The 24,628-nt window shown below is 40.3% G+C and overlaps 1 protein-coding gene across 1 annotated transcript in view; it reads right to left on the bottom strand.

Annotated features, from left to right (window-relative positions):
• The window catches only part of LOC146498466 (cadherin-12-like), a 32,166-nt gene extending 8,172 nt beyond the window's left edge, over window positions 1-23,994 (bottom strand). The window contains exons 1-9 of the mRNA XM_085141539.1: window positions 23,758-23,994; window positions 18,726-18,795; window positions 17,999-18,571; window positions 12,677-12,801; window positions 11,139-11,308; window positions 6,176-6,295; window positions 3,737-3,904; window positions 3,416-3,603; window positions 117-370 (exon numbers count right to left, since the gene is read on the bottom strand). Coding sequence (XP_084997665.1) covers window positions 117-370; window positions 3,416-3,603; window positions 3,737-3,904; window positions 6,176-6,295; window positions 11,139-11,308; window positions 12,677-12,801; window positions 17,999-18,307 — 1,334 coding nt within the window. The 5' untranslated portion in view covers window positions 18,308-18,571; window positions 18,726-18,795; window positions 23,758-23,994. The remainder of the gene's footprint in view (window positions 1-116; window positions 371-3,415; window positions 3,604-3,736; window positions 3,905-6,175; window positions 6,296-11,138; window positions 11,309-12,676; window positions 12,802-17,998; window positions 18,572-18,725; window positions 18,796-23,757) is intronic.
• Window positions 23,995-24,628: the final 634 nt, after the last annotated feature.

Here is a 24,628-nt window from a genome sequence, read left to right as displayed (position 1 = left end):
AATCCAACTATGATGTAGAACAACATCGTTACAACAGCCTTCCAGGAAATGAACAATACTTAAAAAAATAAACAGTCTGTTGACATAATCCCACAGATCTGTGAAGAGCTTTCCACCTGACAGCACTGCTACTAGCATCCAGGTCGTAAGCAGTCACTGAGCCAATGATGGTTCCTGGGGGAGTGTCCTCGTACACGTCCAAAGAATAGTAAGGCGTGGTGAAGACAGGAGGCTCGTCCACATCCAGTACGTTAATTTTGACTGTCACAGAGTCCTTGAAGGGCCCCAGGTGGAGGAAACGGGGATCTAGCTCTGCATTAAATGCTTCCACCACCAAAGTATAGGACGCTTGGGTTTCGTAGTCAAGAGTCTGGAAAACATGGGAAGAAGCAAAAACTTCAGAGCAATCATTATATTACCTCATGTCTGCAGAGAGAGGACGCCCCACAGGCTGTCTACAGTGATTTTAACTAAAATACTTTCTGAAGTATAATTTCAGGACCATCTGGGAACTTTTTAAAAAGATAACTACTGATATTTTTGTTTTTGCAGTACAAACAAAAATATCAATCCAGTGTGAAAGTTAAATAAAAATGACATTTTATTCAAGTATGTGACTGTGATTGTTTAAAAAGTATTCTGCATGCTTTATTTCACAGTAATTGTATTGTAAAATTAAACTATATGCCATTAAGAAAATGTTTTTACTTCCCTTTTGCAATGTGAATTTTTTTATTACGTGTGCTCAAATATGGGAGCACTGAACTTCATTTTGATGGCATCAAAGACGAGTGAAAATTTCTGGCATTTATCTTTAAAATTTAAATTTAACAGTCCAATCAAATTCCTGTATTTTAAACCACAGTATATGTAGAATTAGTCAGTCGGCTGACATGTTTATCATCTCATTGCACAGGACAGAAAAATGCCTATTAAGAGTCTTATTGGGCTGGACCAGGTGACCCTGAATCCTACCTTAGTTATGCTGCAACAGGTGTTTTATGAACACCTGCCTTGACTGGTTGTGGAATAAATACAATGAACACAATGTGAAGAGTTTACAGATTTTAGGACTTAGGATTATTTAAAAATCAAAATAGTCCCATCCATAAATGCATGAACAATTTTTTCAATATCACTCTTAGACACCATGTTTTTAATTTTAGCAATATTATGCAGATCAAAAATGCAGTCTTAGACACAAAACAACTTCAAGTTTTCTAATGGTACTATAGATCCAGGTAATGACAACTATGATACATTGACTGGTTCTTATATACACTAGCACTTCTCTGCTCTACTTAACCACATAGCTTTACACACAAGTGTATGTAACCCAGTAGAGAAAACCGCTTTTGTTGTTATTCTTTCTTGCTTTCTCTTCATTTGTATAAATGTATTTCCACTCTTTTATTTTGAAAAGACAAATTTATTTTGAAAGAAGTGTGATCCTCTATCAAACTTTATTTTTCTATTTAAGGATCACATTGGGTAATGGCCATTTTATTCGTTGGAAGCGGTTTTTAGTCCCACCTTCCAAGCACCGGACCACCATTACACATATTGGTTTTTCGCACGTGGAAGACGAGACAGGCTTCGGATGGTCTGTGCGGAATTTTCTGTCATTTTGGTGTTCTGTTCGTGTGATAAAGCAACTAAGATTTTGGATTCTCTCCGGATAGAGGTATCGAGCCTGCGCCCAGACTAAACGAATCTCTCCCTCAAGAGAGGCATAAAAGTGGTAACACACAAACCACAAAACCAAGGAAAAAACAACTAGACTAGTAAGGAATCCTGACCTGACAAATGACCAAAAATTGAAATATTGAGCTCAGTAGGTTATTTTTGTTATGCCAGCTTATCATTTCTATTACTGCTGTTATTGTGGAATTTGTGTCTGATTTACTGGGGCAATCGTGGCTCAAGAGTTGGGAGTTCGTCTTGTGATTGGAAGGTTGCCGGTTCAAGCCCCGGCGTGAACAGTCTCGGTCGTTGTGTCCTTGGGCAAGACACTTCACCCGTTGCCTACTGGTGGTGGTCAGAGGGCCTGGTGGCGCCAGTGTCCGGCAGCCTCTCCTCTGTCAGTGCGCCCCAGATAGCTGCCATCACCAGTGTGTGAATGACTGGATGTGTAAAGTGCTTTGGGGTCCTTAGGGACTAGTAAAGCGCTATACAAATACAGACCATTTAATTTTCATTTCTGTACAAAATAATAACCATTGTTGCTCATTTCCTGTCTCCAGCCATTTCACTCCACGTTCACCTCATTTCCTATTGTAATCCTGCTAAACCTAGTCTGTAGTTTTGGCTGTTCTAAACTATTTAAAGTGAGTCAGGGGTTACATATAATTGCTTTCTATCTAATGTTTTCAATCTATTTCATGTACACATCCATGTCTTTATCTCTCACAGGACTGTCAGAGAGTTTGTCCTGCACTCATCACTGTGATGATAGTCCTGGTCAAATACTCGTGTCAGCCAAATGTGTCTTTTATTCAACAAAATAACAAAATTGTCACCAGAGCACAAAGCATGAAGGAATGAATACAGTAAGTACAATAGTCCCTTACATGGTATTACCCTAGTGACAGCAATTGCAATGGACCAGACGGTCAGTTAGTGTTTCTCTATTCTCACTGACAATTTAACACACTTAGAACTATGAACCACATTAAAAAATGTGACTGTGAAGCAGTCTAAGACTACGTTCACACTGCAGGCGAAAGCGCATCAAATCCGACTTTTTTGACCCTATGCGACCCAAATCCGATATTTTCAAATCCGATCTGGGTCACTTTCGTATGTGGTACTGAATCCGATACATAGCCGATGTTTCAGAAAGCGACTGCTGTTTGATGGTCATGTCGCATTAAATCCGTCTTTTACGTCACTGACACAAGACAGACGCCAATTATCAGCGCCGGAGAAGACAAACGAGAAAGCATGGCGGCCATTGTTAAAGCAAAGGCTCCTTTTTTTCTCAGTGTCTTTTCTTTAATTAATTTGTCAAAATTCTGTCGGTTACGACTGTGCAGAAATTGATCGACTGCTGCAACAACACCTACTAGCTCTGTAGCCGCCATTTTTACTTCTGTAAACAGAGCGTGTTGTGTGTGACGTCTTCTTTTGCGCATGTGTGTCGCTTTGAGGGCCGTGAACCGTTCACACTGCAACGCGTTTGCTGTCACATTTTATTCGTAGTGTGAAAACCAGACAAAAAAATCATAATTGAGCATTAAGACCTGCAGAGTGAACGTGGCCCAATTCATATGATTTAAAGAACTTTGCATCAGCAGAAAACAATCTTTCCATCATCAGCTTGAAGACATAAAATAAAGTGCTGTGTGAATGGATCAATGCTTTGCAGCAGGAAGCACTTAGAAAGCAACTAACGTGCACCAAAGGGTGAATTTACCTTTTTCAGAACAATGATCCCTTCTTGACTTTGACCATTACAGATGATGTCAAACACGTTGCCCTCGTCTCCTGGAACAATGGCATACTCCACCCGTGCGTTGCTGCCTACATCCAAATCCTGGGCTTGAATTCGTCCCACAGCTGCACCCAATGATGCTGACTCTGGTACATGAAGATGAAAAATACCTTAAAGAGTAAAAAAGATCGGTAAAAAGAGACAACCAATTAAACACTATTATTAGTCCAACGTAACTGAATGAATGAATGAGTACATTTTTTTAAACAATGAGCAAATTAGACATTGCTAAGAGTTTGTTACTCTTAGTGAAGCGCGGAGGGTTGTCATTGACATCAGTCAGGGTGATATTGATGATGGTGGTGGAGGCCAGTCCCCCCAGTTGACCACCCATGTCCTTGGCCTGGAGAAGAACCTGGTATTCCTCTTTCCCCTCACGGTCCATGTTGGCCAGAGCTGTCCGAATTATACCTGAAAGGATGTGGTTTAACATTTTAGACCTCACTATAACAAAGAAGAAAGACAAAGATGAATCTGGCTTTAGTCTACACGGACCAGCACACAACGTCCATAAACCTCAGTGCATCTAAGTGCTTCCCACATTTGAATATTTTTTGTATATTTGTCACATAAAATGTAAATATTAGACAGAGATGATGCAAGTAAACACAAAATGCAGTTTCTAAATGAAGGTGTTTATTATTAAGGGGAAAAGCCAAAATGGCCCTGTGTGAAAAAGTGATCCCCCTCCCCCATAAAACGGCTACAGGCCTCCCCAGACGAGTTACAAACAACAGTGACGTCTTTAACTGGTGAAAAGTTTGAATGGTTGACTGCAGCCAAACCCACCATTACAAGACCAAAACCAGTTGCTCCTGCACTGAACGATGACCTTGAAAAGAGTTAATCTCTGTATACTAAACATGGAGGGAGCAAACATGGCAGGGACCCTCTAAAGTTTATGTTGGAGGTATCAATGCAGACAATGGGCCCCAGTCTTCCCTACGTCATCTGAACTGGAAAGAGTCCAACAAACCCCTACCGACCTCCAGTGAAAGGTCATAACCCCCACACTTACCCACAGAAAGAAGCTGCACTGCGCTGGGCCACAAACTACAAGCTTAAACATCAAGGTACCACTAAAAGGGTCTATCAAGACATCAGTGCACTGTTCAAAGCAAGCCCTGTATCAGAGAAATGTTAAACTCCACCCAGCATGGCTGCGTGTGATGTGCAGAGACCACATGTTCACATTCAACTGACCTGATAGGCTCAGATGTTTCATGACCAGAGGATCAGTAAATAGTAAGACTACATGTGTGGCACTCTGATTTAAACAGCCTGAAGATGATTAATCATCTAAGCTTGAGTATGTGCTCGTTTTCATCCTTTCATAGTAATCAGTGAAACTCAAGATCCGGACACTCATTAACGTTATTGTTGGGTTATTCAGCATCATCCTACATGCAGGTGCGTACCTAATATAATAAGGTTGTATACCTTATTACACAGGTGTCAAACTCCAGGCCTCGAGGGCCGGTGTCCCTGCAGGTTTTAGACGTGTCCTTGATCCAACACAGCTGATTTAAATTGCTAAATTACCTAAATTACCTCCTCAACATGTTTTGAAGTTCTCCTGAGGCCTGGAACTAATCATTTGATGCAGGTGCATACCTAATATAATACGGTTGTATACCTTATTATATTTGACTTTTGATCTAAAATAAGGCAAAACATAAAATTATATATAATTATATATAGAAATATTCTGTCTACTTGGAAGGTTTTCTTAAATTAATAGGAGGCAAGAAGAGTGCTGGCTATGGGTGATTTTGTGAGCTATCTAATTTAAAGTTAACAGTTCATGTGTATAATGTCTGTTTCTTTACAGTAGATGTTTGCTGTGGTGGATGAAGCAGCTACAAAGTTTACTTTTCTTCACACATGAGTTTAACCTGGACCAGGTGACCCTGAATCCTCCCTTAGTTATGCTGCAACAGGTGTAGGCTGCTGGGGGATTCCCATGATGCATTGAGTTTTTCCTTTCCAGTCACCTTTCTCACTCACTATGTATTAACAGACCTCTCTGCACTGAATCATATCTGTTATTAACCTCTGTCTCTCTTCCACAGCATGTCTTTATCCTGTCTTCCTTCTCTCACCCCAACCAATCACAGCAGATGGCCCCGCCCCTCCCTGAGCCTGGTTCTGCTGGAGGTTTCTTCCTGTTAAAAGGGAGTTTTTCCTTCCCACTGTCGCCAAAGTGCTGCTCATAGGGGGTCATATGATTGTTGGGTTTTTCTCTGTATCTACTGTACAATATAAAGCGCCTTGAGGTGACTTTTTTTGTTGTGATTTGGCGCTGTATAAATAAAATTGAATTGAAATTGAATTGAATGAGTTTAACGTGCGGTTTGCTGAAGGACGCCCGGCAGCTTTTTCCCAATAAAGGTCTTTACAGGAACAAAAGCTGCTGTTTTTTCACTATATATGTGCTCTTATGTTTCTATTGCAGGACTATGTTTACATTGACCTGCAATAGAAACAGTCACAACGTAAAGCTCATGTTTCCATGGTAACTTGTCTTTTGTGGTGCTTGTTTTATCATTCAGGGGTACTGAGGAGAAACTCGTGAGGTATCATGAAATGAACTGAATTCATGTGACGTCTGAGTTCTGTTAGCACAACTGTATCAATTATTCTTGCTTTGTAACAGAAACGTTCCTGCTGCTGTCCTGTCACCTGTTTTGGGGTCCACAGAGAAGTAGGGCTGGCCGTGAAGGATGCTGTAGACAACGCGAGCACTGTTGCCATACGTGGGGTCATCTGCATCTGTGGCAGTCACCTGTGTCACGTAGGTTCCTAAACAAACACAAACATGTTTGCACAGATGATGTAAATACAGATTACGTTTCTCTCTAGAAACTGAAACGCAGCGACGTCTGCGTGCTACACACCTGCTGACCGTGCTCTGTGATCTTACTTGGCCTGTCACTTTGTGGCTGAGCTGTTGTCACTCCTACTCTCTTCCACATCTACCACTAATCACTAACTGTGGAATATTAAGTGGTGAGGAAATTTCACAGCTTAACTTGTTGCACAGATGGCATCCTATCATGGTACCTCACTGGAATTCACTGAGCCCCAGAAATGACCCAATGTTTCACAAATGTTTGCAGCCTGTTTGATTTTATGCGTCTGTGGCTGTGGAAGTGAACCACTACTGAGGTTCACCATATGTAAGAGGACAATACTGTCATTTTTTAATTCTCCTATAAAGGAAACAGAATGTGGGAAACATGGGCACAACTTGCCCCGAGTTCACTAACGTAGTTCAATAATTCAGAAATTCCTTGGTGGCCCCAGGGGTGGGTGAGATTTGCCACGATTTCCTGAATATTGTAGGGCTGTTCTGGTTCACACACTTCTGCAACATCACATGGAGATCTAAACACTCCTTAGCCTCCCTGGGAAGGTCTGCCCTTTGTCACTGATTCGGTTCATAGTCTTTACAGACAGGATATCCAACCAAGTGCTGGAAAGCTTCCAACTTGGTATCCTCAGAATCTTATATCTGCTTTTTGCAGATGATGCGCCCTGTAGGCTTCATCATGCTGTGGCCTCCAGCTTGCAGTGTAGTGACGTGATTGAAAATTAGCATCTCCATGTCTGAGGCCATGGTCCTCAGCTGGAAAAGGGTGTCCTCCCGGGGTCAGGGTAGAGTTGCTGCCCCAGTTGTTGGAGGAATTTTACAGGGAGATTGTAAGATGGGGTTGTGGGTACAGTGAGGAGGACAGTATACCATTGTAGTCATTCGAGATGGGCTCAAAGTAGAGCCACTACTCCTCCACATCAAAAGGAGCCAGAGTTGGTTTGAGCATCTGACTAGGATGCCCTCTGGGTGACCTCTGGCTAAGGTGTTCTTGGCATGTCTCCACGAGGAGATAGACACAATGAAGAGATCATATCACTCTGCTGGCCTGGGAACACCCCAGTGTTCTCTCAGATATACTGAATGTGATGGCTGGGGAGCAGATGGTTTTCTGGGTTAAGCTGCCCATGACCTGGTTCGGATAAGCAAAGAAAATAGATGGATGTATGCCAAGACTTTGGAGAACAAAAAAAGAAAGATCAGATCATTTGATCTTGTAAACACACCCTAAGAAAGCAGTCTTACATATTTGTTTAATATGTGCGTTGAAGGACATGTCCTGGTCAAAAATGACTCCAAGGTTCCTGACAGTGTTAGTGGAGGCCAAGGTAATGCCATCCAGAGTAAGAATCTGGTTAGATACCATATTTCTAAGCTTTTCAGGGCCGAGTACAATGACCTCAGTTTGATCTGAATTAAGAAGCAGGAAGTTAGCGGCCATCCAGGTCTTTATGTCTTTAAGACATTCCTGCAGTTTAACTCATTGGTGTGTGTTATCTGGCTTCATGGACAGATAGAGCTGGGTGTCATCTGCATAGCAGTGTAAATGTATGCTATGTCTTCTAATGATGCTGCCTAAGGGAAGCATGTATAATGTAAACAGAATTGGTCCTAGCACTGAACCCTGTGGAACTCCATAATTAACCTCAGTGTGTGAAGAGGACTCTCCATTTACATGCACAAACTGGAGTCTATTAGATAGATATGATACAAACCACTGCAGTGCAATACCTGTAATACCTACAGCATGTTCTAATCGCTCTAATAGAATATTATGGTCAACAGTATCGAACGCTGCACTAAGGTCTAGCAGGACAAGCACAAAGATGAGTCCACTGTCAGAGGCCATAAGAAGATCATTTGTAACCTTCACTAAAGCTGTTTCTGTGCTGTGATGAGCTCTGAAACCTAAAATCTGATAAATAGAGATAGGTTGATCATAGCCTGAAGAAGTAATTAATTTTAGGACGTCTTATAAGAATGGGGTCTAAAAGACACAATGATGGTTTGGGGGAAGTAATTACTGAAGTTAATTTAGAAAGATGGAGAAAAAGAGTCTAAATGAATATCAATGGTGATGAAAGTAGCTAAACATAAATCTAAGTCTGTGAGATGGTTATGAATGGTTCAAATTTTATTTGTGAAGACTGTTACTAGATAAGCTTAAATGAATGCTTGGTTCAACAGAGGTCTGACTTTTTGTCAGCCTGGCTACAGTCAGGGCTCGCAAAATCGCTAGCCCGACCTCCCGGGGCTAGCGATTTTTCCAGTCGGGCTACCAAAATCTATCTCTGCCCTGCCCGTCGGCCTATCGTAGGAAGGAAAAATATATGTCAATGCTTTTGCATTCTTTCGAAAATGTAGCTGGGTAATTATGTCATTGGCATCGGTGAGCCACTGTCAATATGTGACATGTTGAAATCGCGTTTGAATTTGCGCTTGTTTTTTGCTTTCACTTTGCAATCGCGCGAACTGTGTATAGAGAGCGACAGCACTGATTGGTGAGTGATGATCATTTGAGCACCAGTTCCTCTGACATCATCTTATCAATCGTTAGCTTACTATGCAAACATGACAAGTGAAATCTCCCGCAGCTTAAACATGTGAGAGGTTGATCGCGCAGAGAATCACTGATCGTTATGTGAGTGCGTGTGTAAAAGCAGCAGGATATATATTTTAGTTCTGCTGAGCCAAATAAGACAGGTCAGCGTGAAGAAGTGACAGCCAAAGAAAAGCTTACCACAAAACGGAAAAGTTATGACAAATCAGACTATAAGGCAAAAAGAAAGTGCAGCTTTATGGTTTCATGGACAAAAGAATTTCTGTGGCTGCAATATGACGAGCTAAATAACCAGGGCTGCACATAAGTGGTCCGCAGGTGAGCATTCGCTGTCAAAATAAAAAACGTAAAAAAAAGATAAGAAGTTGCAACGCGTGTTTGCGTACATAAGATTTTCAGGAGGAGGACAGACATTTGTTTAGAACTCTTAAAGATGTTGAAGAAGCTCCTTTAAGCAATTACTTTGGTTTTCCTCCACCTCCAAAGAAATGTCAGAAGGAGTCCGAACCACAAAAGAAGCGCGTATTCTCGGAAAAGTGTTTGCAGGAGGTGAGCTGGCTTCAAACAAATGATGAACGCACAGAGATGTGGTGCAGAATGCGCCGTGAAAATCCCACTCCAGCGGACAAAAACAGCCTTTTATATGGACGCAAACGCGCGTTGCAACTTCTTATCTGGTGCGCGTCTTTTATTTTGACAGCGAATGCGCACATGCGGACCACTTATGTGCACTCGTGTAAATAACATAATGTTCTGCCGGGTGTGTTGTTGGTTTTCCCTCAATTTCTGAGTCGACAAGCACCTTTGTTACTGGGACCAGTCATTTTAAGAAAGGCCCCCATTAAAACCCATGACAAATGAAAGAAATGCATTATTGCTCAGTCTGCAATATCTTTCCCAGAACAAACACCAATTGCAAATAACATACTAAAAATAAACCTGAAAATCTGTTTAGAACAGCTACTATGTTGCAAAGAGTGAACTACCACTGGCACGATTTAGCAGTCTTTGCACACTTCAAAAAGCAAATGTCCTCGATCTTGGTTCCACTTGCCTCTTACCCGTGACTTCAGGGGAAATTTCAGATTCAGGATCTGACACAGACTGATTCATGTCCTACACAGTTCTTACAAGTTCATAGAAATGTCTGTTCAATTAGAACCAAGTATTTGAGTTGATGATTGTAATTTTTATACAATGTCGTAATTTGTTGTTCAACTATTTTTTGATTAATGTTTTGTTTCCGTTACAATATTATACTTTAATGTATAATATTGTAACGGAAACAAAACAGGAAACAAAGCATTAATCAAAAAATTGCTCTCTTTCTTATTCGGGCTACTTAAATTTATTTTGGGCTACCAAAAACTGAAGAGTCCCTGCCCGAAGGGCTACCAGGGATTTTGAAATTTTGCGAGCCCTGCTACAGTGCTGAAGAGGAACCTGGGGTTGTTCTTATTTTCTTCGATCAGTGATGGATACTAAAACGTTCTAGCTTTGCAGAAGCTTTTTTCTGCAGAGCAGCAAACTGTTTTTTTCAGGCTAAATGATGATCTTCTAAATAAGATCCCAGTTTCTCTCCAGTTTACAAGTTTTCTGTGTTAAGGTGCATGTTTGACGGTTATACCAGGGAATCAAGAACTTCTGATTTCGGGCTTTCTTTTTCAGAGGAGCTACAGTAGTGGTACGCAGGGAAGATGTAGAATTATTAAGCTCTGTGGGAGGAGGTAACCACTCTGCATTGTTTTGGCACATGGCACTGAAGAAGAAAACAGTAGAGACAGTGGCGCTGTCACTTGGTGTTTGCTCTCTGCAGCAGAGTATTGCTTCCTGTTCCACAGTGTGTAGCTTATCTGTGGAGCCAGTTGATTTAAAAACTTCACCTGCTAATTACAATCACTCTCCCCTACCTTATCGGACCAGGGGTGACATATTCAGCTGCACCTGAGCCAGCCAGCAATCTAAGGAGATCTCCTTAGATTTCTGGCTGTAGATAACTGGAAAGGTTTCTGGGAAAAACCTGGTCTTGTTACGAGAGACTGTCCTGTCTAAAAAATTGGTTTAATTTTTGATAAATTTTTTGCATTGTGTATTATTTTTATACCTAAAATATATTTTCCTTGATAAGGAGTGTACACTTTCATTTAGCTTTATGAGTTCTGGTATCTAAATTCTTCATCCACCGACTGCATCCGAGCCTGTAGCTGTCTTACCTGTTGGGGACATCTCTGGGACGCTGGCGCTGTAGGGTCCATCCGGGAACTGAGGTTCATTGTCATTAATATCCTGCACCTTGATGATAAACTCAGACTCTGGCTCAAGAGGGACGCCTGTATGAACGTCAACAGCCTGGGCCTTCAGCGTATAGTAGGATTTTTTCTCCCTGCAAAACATCAAGTATTAAATTCACACACACTGAATTCACTGGCACATACTCAACTGATATGATTATGTGTTCAGGCTATGAGTCTCATGGTGTCTCAGCATTGACTCCATGTCAGGCTGCACTCATGCTGCCAAACAGACTGTTAAAGAAAATGGAAATATTAGATGTGCTGTAGATCAAGTAGTGACTCAGTTTTGGGACAGGAAAGTGTTTTGTCCATAGAAATGCTCGTCTATTGATGCAAATGCATGAATAAAGATGGACTTTTATTTTGCATTGTCACAGTTTTATACTTACGGGGTTGTTCATGTGCAAAGCTTAGTTTATCATTTTAGTTCGTTTACCATCATATCAAAGAGGAACTTTCTTTTATGATACGATTTTCTGAATTTTAATGTGACATTAAGATATCCAACAATATCTTATTTATTTAACGCACACACACCCACACACACACACACACACACACACACACGCACACGCACGCACACACACACACGCACACACACACACGCGCACACACACACACACACACACACACGCACACACCCAGACACACACACACACACACACACGCACACACACGCACACACACACACACACACAGACACACACACACACACACGTACACACGCACCCACACACACGCACACCCAGACACACACACACACACACACACGCACACACACACACACACACACACACACTTTAGAGCGTGCTGGTTTTGTATAGAACCAAAGTCTCTGGTTTATTTCCATTTATATAAATTGGACAGTTTTATTGTGTACTGTACAAACGAGTGACAGCAACACGATGTGATGGCAGCAGGTGAATATTATCAAGCCCTTGAGCCACAACGGTAGAAACTGAAGGCAGATGTTACCCATGATTGGTCTTTTTTTAACGACTCCCAAAGTCTCCAAACCACAGGACTGTCTGCCGCAGTGACGGTTCAGGAGAAAGTTGTAATAACACATCTTCAGTTTTAAAGCTAATGCATATGTTCAGTGATGTTTCCTGAGGTTAGCAGCTGTTTCAGGTCCTGAACATCAAACATTCTTGCTCAGGTGACTCAGCTGAAGCCGATCAAGCCTCAGCTTGTCCCCCCGCAGCCTGTTTTTTGGAAAAAAAAATCGCCTTGAATCTTAAATCTTTTGTGCTCAGCCAAAGTCAGCATCTCTGTGGACACAATCATCTCTCTGACAGAAAAAGGTTGATTCTGTTTTGTCCAAGTCTCACTTCCCCATCCATTGCACCTCCTGAGAAAAACAGTTTGGGAGGATGTGCCTTCTCTAGGTTCCTACTTCGATATTACTGTTTTTAGGTGCTTAGTCAGTTTAGACATTATTATTGGGAGGTACTGACCTGTCGAGCACCATCTGTGCATGTATATCTCCTGTCTTTTGGTCAATGGTGAAGACAGACCCCACTCCCTCTCCTGAGAGTGTATATTTCACTGCATTATCTCCCCGGTCCATCTCTGTGTGGAGCTGCAGAGGAAATTATGTGTCAGAAAATCATTACAACAAATACTGTATTGTTTTCTTATTTACGAGATGATATGCACATTAGCTGCATCAGTCTTCATTTGTTGTCTATGAGAACGATATGAATACACTGACTTGTATCTAATCAAGTATCTAATCAGCATGACATAGTGTGTAATGTGTATCTGTTTGTAAGCATGTAGACTTGGTCAGTATAAGCTGCTGAAGTGGAACAAGAGTGATCGAAGTGACTATGAACGTGGCATAGTTTGGGAGTGAGGTGGGCTGGGTTTATTTCAGAAACTGCTATCTGCTGCAGGCCTCGAGGGCCGGAGTTTGAAACCCTCATCTGCTGGGAGTTTCCTGTCTCGAGGGTTTAGAGAGGGTGAGCAGCAGCCTCGTTGATGCCAGAGGTCAGTGTAGAATAGTCAGACTGCTCTAACTTTGGTTAATGTTTTTTGTTTGCAAATGAAATCATCATTTAAAAACAGTTTTTTAATTTATTTGGGTTTATTTGGGTCATCTTTGTCAAATATAAATTTTTCACTAACATGCCATTTTTAGTCCAAATCCCATGCTAACTAGAAACATTTGGGTTTAACACTGTAACAGATGAATGAGTTCAGTGTTTACATTGAACCACAATGTTTTCATAATAATTAGTATTAATTAACACATAGAAACAAAAAGCTGCTCTGAACATGTGAACAGGCTAGTTTGTCTAAGTAACTGGCTGAAAGAGACGGACAGTAAATAAGCATGGAGGTTCTTATGTAGTGGTTTTCTACTCTGAGCATCAAAGCGCTTTATACAACTAATTCATTCACCCAATCACACAAGCACTTTTTCTAAGCTGTTAGTGCCTATCTAACATTCATATACGATGGATGAGGATATTTGGCATGTAGACTAAGAGGAAGCCAGGAATCGAACCACCAACCTTCCAATCATTTGATGCTCTACCGCCGGAGCAACATGTTTTATATTCACTGTTTTAGCCTAATGTACAAAATAACATTGGCTTAGGTTACTCAGAGTTTAAAGGTGAAGCTGCTCAAATAACCTTTTATGTTTATTTTTTAAGAAGATTAAACTTCACTTATGTTGAAATTATTATTATTATTTAAAAACAAAGCCACTTTGAAAATGGCGTGAGTTTCCAATATTCATGTCCATGTTTATTATTTGATTCTGTCGCCCACTAAAACCCTTTTAAATTAAAAAAAAAAACATTTGCACAAGAATATTTTCTTGTGCGATTAAATGTGATTAACCGAGATGATTAATTACAAAGCCTCTAATTAATTAGATTATTTGTTTTAATTGAGTCCCACGCCTAATAATAATACAGTTTATTAATCAAACAACATAATTTCTCATTCAACAGAATAATCTCTTTTTTGTAGAATAAATACTACAATAACTATACTGACCAACACTATTTCCAAATAAATCATCCATAATAAATATAAAGTCAACAAATATTTTCAAAACAAGCTCTACTGTGCTCTACTGTGCTCTACTGTGCAGGGCATCACACTTATCTAAAAGGGGTTCAAATATTAATATGAAAGTCAACAACTAACTGACCAGTGGGCTCCAAACATTGCAATGAGGATCTATTTAGACCTTTTGTAGTTTAATTAATAACGAGTCAGCTAAGATGTTGGCGTAATAAACTGTAATAAGTTGCAACCATTGCAACAAGTCAGTTTGTGGAATGAAGTCCCTCCTAGATAGTCAACGATCAGCTGCAGTAGAAATGTGACGATGTTACAGAGCGGGGGTAGCCCAGTACTGAGGCACACTTTTAAGTTCCAAACACTGATCACTGTGTCAGACAAAAACAGTTCATGCATGAAACTCAGAGCGACACGAGCTAATAAACCATCACCTCAGTGCACTTACAACCACATGTCCAAAAAAGTTGTAAAATGTAAATCAACCGAATGCAATGATAAAAACATGTTATGTTTATCTGTGAATTGTTTCTTCTCTCAACAGGAAAACATATAAAATATTTATAATGAGACAATTATACGAAATCATAAGTAAGTAATGATGGACAGAAGTGAACCAATCTGAAATAATCCTGCCTAAAAATTATTTTTGAATCATTTAAAATAGTCATCAAAGACATTAAAAATCACATCATCTACCGTACATAATGACATAAAGAGTCCAAGAATCTTGACAAGGCTAAAAACCAATACTGAAAGCCGTCAGGCCATCAGCATTATTCCAGCATCAGTTCTGAACACAGTTTGCTGTTTACAGCTCTGCTGTGGTAACAAGAAGTCAGAGATCAACATTATCCAGAAATACCATCGTCTGCTCTGGTACAAAACTTATGTGGAAAATAGTTCAGTGATCAGACAAATTCTCTTTGTAAAACTACAAAGGAGAGGGACTATTCAGCTTAATACTCAGTGGTGGTGTTGATGGGGGGGCGTGGGGAGCTGGTGCGCATCAACGCCTATGGAACTGACAACTTGCACATCTGGGGAAGCACTATAAGTCCTGATAGGTATATACAAAGAGCAAAGATCAAAGATCCGAAGGAAAGCAGAGTAATACAAACTGACAACCAGAGTCCACTGACATCTGCTGCTAAACAACACACTCAGTGCACACCCTCCCCAATGGGAGTAACACGACAATCAGTAGTTTTCTTACACACACACACACACACACACACACACACACACACACACACACACACACAGTGTGAACACTGCCCAACAGCCCTATTTGCTCCCCTCTTCTTCTTTAAAACCCGCAAAGCTGATTATGAGGGGAGATACCTGCTGTCAGTGGGAGGAGCACAAATCCTCCAGAAGAAGGAATGCGCACACACACACACACACACACACACACACACACACACACACACATGGACACACACATAGACACACACACAGCACTACAGCTTTAACTACATATCAGCCAATAGCTGGTTAGCCAGAACTGTAATCTAAACAATCTGTATTCAAATCCTATGTGCGAAGTGGCTGGATTTATCTTGATGAATAAATACATAAAAGTATGTATGTGTATATATATATATATATATACACACACACACACACACACACACACACACATATATATATATATATATATATATGTGTGTGTGTGTGTGTGTGTGTGTGTGTGTGTGTATAATGTATATTTAAATATTTCTCCAGGCTAAATGATGATCCTCTAAATTTGTGACACGCCATTTCCTCTCCAGCTTACGAGTCATCTGCTTTAGGCTACGTGTTTGAGAATCATACCACGGAGTCAGGTACTTCTGATTTGAGAGCTTAGTTTTCAAGTAAGACTGGTTTCTGAGTTTTACAGCTGGGTTTGACGAGGCTAAGCATCAGGCTTTCAAATGAATTAAAAGTCTGTCTGGGTTTTTGGTTGATTAACAGGCTGGTGTGAAAAATTGCTGCCACACCTCCCCCTCGGCCTGTGCCTTAAGGTTTCTGGTAGTTAGAATGACTCAGGGGTGTTGAATCATTTAAACTAACATAATCATCCTGCTGCAACCAGGTTTCTGTAAGGCAGAGTAAATCAATTTGTTGATCAATTATTAAGTCATGTACAAACAGAGACTTGGAGGAGAGAGACCTAATATTTAATAATCCACATTTCACTGTTTTACTCTTTGGTTCAGATGTGGATACTGTATTGTTCTTTCTTTGTAAATGTTTAAGTTGTTTGTTGCTGGTTTTTAGTTTGTTTTTTGTCTTTTTGGAAGCAGACACAGTCTCTATGGAGATGGGTTTTTGGGAGGTAGCAGGAGAAGAGAAGCTGCAGAGAGGCATGTAAGACTGCAACTCTGCTTCCTGGTCCCAACTCTGGATAGTCATATTTTGGGGGGGTTAATAAATTTGTCCCTATTTCTAGAAATGAGAGCTGCTCCATCCAAAGTGGGATGGATGCCGTCTCTCCTAACAAGACCAGGTTTCCTCCAGTAGGTTTCACATGTCTGAGAACAGAATCACCAATTACCAGAGTTTGACCCCCGGCGGGTGTGTCACCGAGTGGGGAAAAACAGACACATGGTTGGTGGTGTACCTGGGGCTTCTGTTTAAGACTATGCTTTCCTCCTCACCGTCACCCAGCCGCCCTCTTTCCCCAGCTGCTTGGGGTCTGCCGGGGAACAGCTAGCAGGGCCTACGCTACCTTCAGCTGCACTGTTACCAAACAAGGCTTAGAAATGGGTAAATTTCATTTGGACAAGAAATGGTGCAACCTTTTGATACTACATTATGTTGTAATGAAGCAATGTGTTAAAATCAGCTTGTTCTATTGGTAACCAGAGTGATGCACTCAGCCACAGAGGACCATCTCCATTAAAGGAAAAAAAAAAAGACAGAGAGATGGAGATCATCTGTCATAATGTCCTGTGTAAGTAAAGTTGGGCTGCCCAGCTGTGTAGTAGTAGTTATAAAGTAGTAGGAGTATAACAAATCTCCAAATCCATGGTTTGATTCTCTCCTTGGTTTTTCACACGTTTACCCCTGATGTGCACTTCAAGTCAACAAGGAAGGGTGTTCGTCATCTGTACTGGCTTCTATTGTGCATCACCAGGTTGTCTTCATTATGTTTAAATACTTACATGTATTCAATTTCTTCCATGTGATTTGCTGATTAGATTTGAACAGGTGCAACAGCAAAGAGTTTTTTGGTATTTGTTTTTTTTAGTAGTACTGGAGTAGTAGCATAGCTTAGCTAGCTACCTGCTCTCATTTTTAAGTATCTTACTGTGTTATACTACAAAGTTTGGGAGTTTGTACACTTTAGTTTTATCTGATTTGATAGTTTTCCTCTGATATTTTTAGAGTTCTGTGAGATTTTTTAGTTTTCATGCCTTTTTATTTTCTTCTTATTTCAAATAAAACATCTCAAAGCATTTGAAATGAAAGCATATATTTTAGCCTTATCTGGATATTTTCTAAAGATTTCATTCAAATCCACTTCCTGGTACAAGCGAGCTCAAAGCAGCAAAATGTAAAAATGAATCAACATGGACGAGCTAAAAACACCAGGTCTTTTCTGTTAAAATTAACAGAAGGTAAAGAGTCAGTAATGTTGGTAAAGTTGCTGGTTGGATTTAAAGACAAGTACAGAGTACACACAAGCTCTCTTAAAATAATCTGGTAACAGCGTATATAACGATCGTATATAACGATTTTGTTTCGCTTACCTTTCCAACATACTGAGGTTCAGATCCCATGTACTCCTCCAGGACAAAGAACTGGTTCCACACCCATCCTCTTTTAATCCGGTGAGTTCCCAACCTACCCTGCCTCCGCCATCTCCTCTTTCCCTCCACTGATGGAACGTCCCCCAAAGAAGGCCTCAAACTCAGATTTTTCCTCCCTCCACCAGATAACGTAATGGCACCCCTGCTAGTTCTGTTGTGGAGGGAAGTCTGCAAAGGGATTTGGGAGGAGTGGTCCAATAACAAGCAGGATCCCACCAGGAATATAGTGACATATCTCTTTGTTATCATCAGTGAATGTGTTTGTCAAAAAAAGGGAAAGCAATGTTAAAAATTGGGTTAGTTTGAGGTTGAGAATGAACATCCAAAGCTGGATTTGACCTGCTGGTACGGACTGGGCAAGAATTCCACTGTATTCCCAGATAATTCATATACTGTCATTGCTCAAGAAGATCATTGTTGGTTGGCCTGGGTTTGCTGGACCATGTGTTTGGTCCTGTTCTGTGACTGCAGAAGAACCACCTTGTGTTCTCCTCAGTTCCTCAGCAGAGACACCTGGAAGAACAGGTTTAAATAGCAGCATTATAATGTAGACAAAACAGTTCAGCTACAAAGTCTCACTTTTGTTACTTATATTTAAATCTATTAATGCTATATTACATTTGAAGCTTTAGTGGAGACAAAGTCAGAGAACAAACTATTATCCCACCTGTGATCCTGACACTGCTGTGCAGCACTGATTGGACAGATGGTGGAGTCCCTGCTGTGACACAGATCCACTGACACAAGGACACATACAGGAAATCACACATCAGAATCACTCGTGCTGTCATTTTAATGTTTTATTGCCAATTTCAATTCTGTTTGCTTTGTTTTGCATTAAAAGAAGAAAATGGATAGATGGGTGGTCTCAGCATACATTTTTACTTTTCTTATTAAAACTTAAGTACTATTACTTAAGTGGGATTATGAACTTTTTTTTATGTAAGCATATTTTTTTTCTTTTTCCCCTTCCTTCCTGTCTCAATGATTTTCTAAAGCAGTTCATTTTGCCTTGTTTGAACCATTAAATACAAGCGGGAGGTGATGTTAATACCTGACTAGTCTTTTCATGCACCTGCTTCACAGACTTCACAGACTACGCTCACATTGTGGTACTCTCCGTCAGAGGGGCAGTGTCTGAACGGCTGCCATCACTGTGACATAGGGCCAAGGACCCGGTGTGTAAAACGTCTCCAGTTAGACAAACACACTCCTCCAAGGTTGGCAGCGTATGGAGACAGCTGATGCATGGTAGCTGCTACCACAGCAGCAGCTGATGTAGGTGCTGTTTCATGGGGCTATGAATCAATCAGAAGGGACTTTCTGATCCTGTCCAGCCAGTTCTGTTATTCTCTGGGGAATCTCACACAGTTCGCATGGAGCTGACTGTGAGCTATGGCTGGGTTTGTTCGGTTCCTGCTTGCATGAAGCCATTGGCCCCGAGGCACAGTCGATGCCTTTCCACAGTCCTGTTCTGCTTTCCTCATGTCATAGCCTGTCCCCTGGTATCTCTACCACACTCTTGAGGCAGTGCTTGGAGACACACCAAACCTTCTTGCAACTGCATCTATGGATGTGCTGTCCTGGTAGAGCCAGACCACCTGTGCACCGTTTCACAGTTAACCTAAACTTTACCTGAAATTAACTGCACTCAGATTCAAACATATCTTTGCTGTTCAAGCACCTCTGGGAGCCTGAATCATCAGGGAAACTTGTCACATTCAGTGTGACTCTAAATTTAAGGTTTAATGTTTTTAATTTTCATTTCTGCTTTTTATGGCTCATTAAAAATCTTTTTGAATAAGTTATTATTTTTTTTAGGGTTTGTTTTTTGTTGTGGTCTATTTGTTAGTAATAATTAAAAAGTTAAGGCACAGTAATTAAGTGTCCTAATTGCTTAGGAGTTGTCACTATAAAGTAAAATCTCTCCATTCTCTAATATACACTACTGGTCAAGTTTTAGAACATCCCAATTTTCCAGTTATTTATTGCATTTTAAGTCCTATAAATAGCTTGAAATTGTACAAATTTAAGTGGTGAAATGCCGGAGGTTAAAAACAAAGATAAAGTGAAAAATAATGTACATTTCAGAATTAGACAAAAGGACTTTTTCGGGGAATGCAGCGTGGGTTAACAACCTAAAGCTGTTCTGCAGCGATGGAGGCTGAGCAAGCCTTGAAAGCTGGTGCTACTAAATCCTACAGCTGTTTCAACTTTTCTGTATTTTCTGCATTGCTTCCAACCCCCTCTGTCTGCATAAAGCAGTGCTGGAACACACTGTGGTGCCCTCGTCAGCATCAGTTGAACAGTACTGCTGAGAGTAGTGTGTTGGTACAAAATCGTGAGATTAACAGTGGAAGAGACACAGACCAACATAACACTTATAAATGTCGGACTGTCCTACAGAGAAACTGCAAAGAAAGTCAAAGTGTCAGTGAGTCCAGTTTCCTTCAGCATCCAAAGGCTCAGAAACAAACTGTGACAGGAGGAGGTCTGCAGACCCAAAGACACGACTCAATCAGACACAAGTTTCTGAGAGTTAACAGCTGTGTGATGGCGGCTCACAGGACAACAGCTTCAAGCAGCTTTATAGTGGTCGTAGTGAGAAAGTCTCAGTTCCAGCTGTGAAGAGAAAACTTCGAGCTGCAGGTTTGACAGGACGAGTTGCAGAAAGAAAGAAGACGTCAGACAGAGGTTTGTCTGGGCCATGAAACACCGACACTGGACTACTGAAGACTGGAAGAAGGTATTATGGACCAGAGATGGACAGTAATGCAATCTGATTACTTATTTCATGTAATGAGTGATGTAAGGGATTACTATTGCAAAAAAAGTAATTCGATTACTGTTACTTTCCCGTAGGAACGCTGCGTTACTGCGTTACTAAACCGTGATTTTGTTTGTGAGAGTGTCTCATGACAATGTGGTAACAGCTGTGTGCAGATCAACAATGGATCATATGGATGGAGAGAGTACGACCATGCAGCGTTTAAAGTGTGGAAGTAATCACATTACTTTGAGTTTGATTCTGTAAAAAGTGACAAAAGCATTAGTGTCCGGTGTTCACTCTGCGTGGGAAGAAAACGTCTTTTTACAGCGAAAAATGAAACTTGAAATCTGAGCGAGCAGCGAGCGCGCTGCCACGGGAACGTGACGCTCACAGAGAAACCCCCGGATCCCCCCACTGACATGACCACTGTGGGCAAACCTCCACCCGCCCCACTCCTGATAAACACAGACAATAGATTTAAGATTTCTTTTTTTACTTGCATCTATTTAAAACATGATTAGATTTTATCTGCTGGAATGTGCAGAAAATAGCTTTAAATGTTGAACACAAGTCAGAGAATGTTGCATATAATTTAATTCTTGCTCGATGTGCTTAAAGTTCAAAGATTAAAACTAATAAAACATTTTTTAGGAAGAGGCTTTCTGTTGGATTACATCTTATATGATGATTATGCAGAAAAATAGAATTGGGCTGAAAGGTCTGTTGCTTTATTACAGGTTGTGCATCATGTTTTTAAAAGTAACTAAGTAATAAAGTAACTATTATGTTTGAAAATAAGTAATCAGTAATGTAATGGGATTACTTTTTTTTGGAGAATGAGTAACTAATTACTTTTTTTGAAGTAACTTGAAGAACACTGTTATGGACCGATAAATCAAAATTTGAAATCTTCGGGTCATCAGACGGGATCTTTGTACGCCGTCGAGTGGGTGAAAGGACGGTTCCACAGCGTGTGGACTGTCAAACACAGAGGAGGAAGTGTGATGGTCTGGAGTCAGCTCGTTCAATATTCACACCATTAGTATCTACTTGATGTGATCTGTAACAAACTATATTATAATTACAATACCGTTTTCTGGCTATTGTAAAAGGCTGAATCCATGCTAGATGGACAAACCCATTATACACTTCATATGCACAAAGATGATCATTAGATTACTGTCATTTTTAAACCCAGTTACTAGTTTAATAAAAGTATTTTGACTTCAATTATGGAATAAAAGTACAAGATTTTTTTTACATTAAATTTCATAATAAAACCCAATAACAGCGCATTTGTGCAATATTAGGTCTATGTAAATGTGTTTGACCATATTATTAGTCATTTCATTGTTTCAACTTTATTTACTATATAAAATCTGTTAAAATACAAAATATTTTGTGTAAATTTAAAAGTAAAACAACCATATTTAAATTATTATCACATGACGACATTTACTGTCATTTAATTATGGAAACTTTCTTTACTTTGATGTGATGGTACATTTCTGGCACTTGAATATTTCTGTTTTTGTTTGTTTGTTTGTTTTTTGTTTTTCTGAAGGGGGGGGGGGGGTCTTTGCATTATTGTATGGTCATTATTTTACAATATGAAGTATCTTGAGGTGACCGCTGCTGTGATTTGGCACTACACAAACCTGATTGAAATGAAAAACGCTGCTTGTGTTTGTGTGCATTCAGTTATGCACAGCTTCATGAGGTCCTGACACATCATGCCAGCTGGGTTGAAGTTTAGACTTTGGTTTGATTCTTTTGTCTTTTTAGCCGTTTGCTGTAGATTTGTAGGCATGCTTGGGATCACTGTCCTACTGCATGACCCGATTTGGGAAAAGCTTAAGCTGACGGACAGATGGCCGCAGAATTAACTCCAGAATACTTTGATACACAGAGGAGCTCCTTGACAAACTAATACTAATTAAAGGTTCAGGAACAAGCTTTTACACTAATGGCAGTGCAGTGGTGCAGCGGTTAGCATTGTCGCCTCACAGGAGAAAGGTCCTGGGTTTGAAACTACTCTGTGTTCTCCCAGTGTCTTATGGATTCTCTCTGAGTGAACACATGTTTTAAATAAAAGGGACATAAATGGAGGGCTGACCTGGACATTACAATAATTGTGTCACTTTTCAACATTTAAATAAGATTTAAAGTGCAGCTCAAGTTGCTTTCATTTTTAATGCCCTGAATTTTTCAAATATGACATCTACTAATTGGAAGGTTGTTGGTTTGATCCCTGTTCAGTCCATGCTCCAGTCTGCATGCCTAATATCCTCGGGCATGATACAAAACCCAAGCTGCTCTCCGAGGGAGCCATCGGGGTGTGAATGTGTGAGACAGTAGAACAAACATCCTGTGTAAATGAGGGAAGCAGTCTGAGTGCTCAGGTATAATGAAGAAGCTCCATAGAAGAACCAAATAAATATCCTGTCAGGTGAAAGAGGTTACTCACACAGATGTTATCAGCTGCTGGGAATGTGGCTCACAGGGTTTCTGTGTCTATTATTATTGTTTTACTGTTAATGCCACAAATTAAGCTTCTTTTTTAACAGTCCACATTTGGCAAATGAGTCATGTTGAAAGAATGTGATGCACTCTCAAACTATTATAACATGTATGAATGTAACAGTGCAGCAATGCTTCAGTGCAGTGCAGAAAGTGAACATGTGTTCCTGTGTGAGAATGCACAACACGGCCTTGTTGCAGCTGCCGTTACTGCAGCTGACACTTCTTGAATTGATATAAGACAGAGCCTGGAAGCTCCCCCCCCCGACTTACTGCTAACCTCTCACGCTAAAGCTTGCTAACCTCTTGATGGTTGTTGACACATGGAAATAAAAGCTTTGTTAAGAAATCACAGAAACTTCCATTTAATTTCCGTGTGCAGAGTCAGCACGATGAGCGGTGCATTTACCTCACAGAAGCCTTCCAGTGTCCCTCCACGCTGCTGGGAGTCCAAATATTTCTCCCTCTGTGGCGAGCTCCTCTGTCAGTTCACTCCACTGAACTAAAACCATGCTCCATGTGCACTCACCCCCCGCCTCCCTCTGTATCCTCTCTGTCTCTTTCCTTCTAAATCCCTCCTTCTCATCGTACTCTTGACCCGCTCGCTTTCTCTTGCTTTTGTTTCAGTTCAGTTGTTCCATGTTGATATAATAGTTTTTAACCATAATGCCATAGCATGAAAATACAATTAAATTAACCCTTTTACACCTAACATAGAACAAATCCACCAGAGTTTCTGTCACATTTTTACATGCTGTTGTGGCATTTTTGGAGCATTTCAACTTTCAAACACTATCAGGACAACCGTTATATCCCAAATGTAAAAATCTGTATAATATGTATTCAGTCCACATGTAAGTATTAAGTGTCACAGTTTTCTAGTTACAGAAACGTCAAACATACATCCCTCAAAAAAGCTGTTATATTAATTTTTATAAACTGCAGCAAAAATTAAAATAGATATTACTGTGCACCATTTTCCAAAAAAGGGAAATCCATCTGTCATTTATGCTGATGTAACATAAGATAGTACGATGGAAACGTCAGGTTTGTAGTTTGTTGATGTTGATATTGTTTGTGTTGTTTTAAAGAGATGAAACACTGCACCACATCATGTAACTCTGTATATGTATAGATTCAATTAATTCATTACAAACTGCATTAAATCATTAATTAAATGTTCCATTAATTAATTAGGATTGGAATTAATTGATTAAATAAATATTTCAATAATTCATTGAATGTCCATTCGTTTCATTTAAAAAATGAATAAATGATTT

Source organism: Neolamprologus multifasciatus, chromosome 18 (genome assembly GCF_963576455.1).
Source record: "Neolamprologus multifasciatus chromosome 18, fNeoMul1.2, whole genome shotgun sequence".
In the NCBI taxonomy this organism is placed as follows: domain Eukaryota; kingdom Metazoa; phylum Chordata; class Actinopteri; order Cichliformes; family Cichlidae; genus Neolamprologus; species Neolamprologus multifasciatus.
The sequence above is the reverse complement of the archived record's forward strand: the minus strand, read 5'-3'. Positions and strand labels throughout refer to the sequence as shown.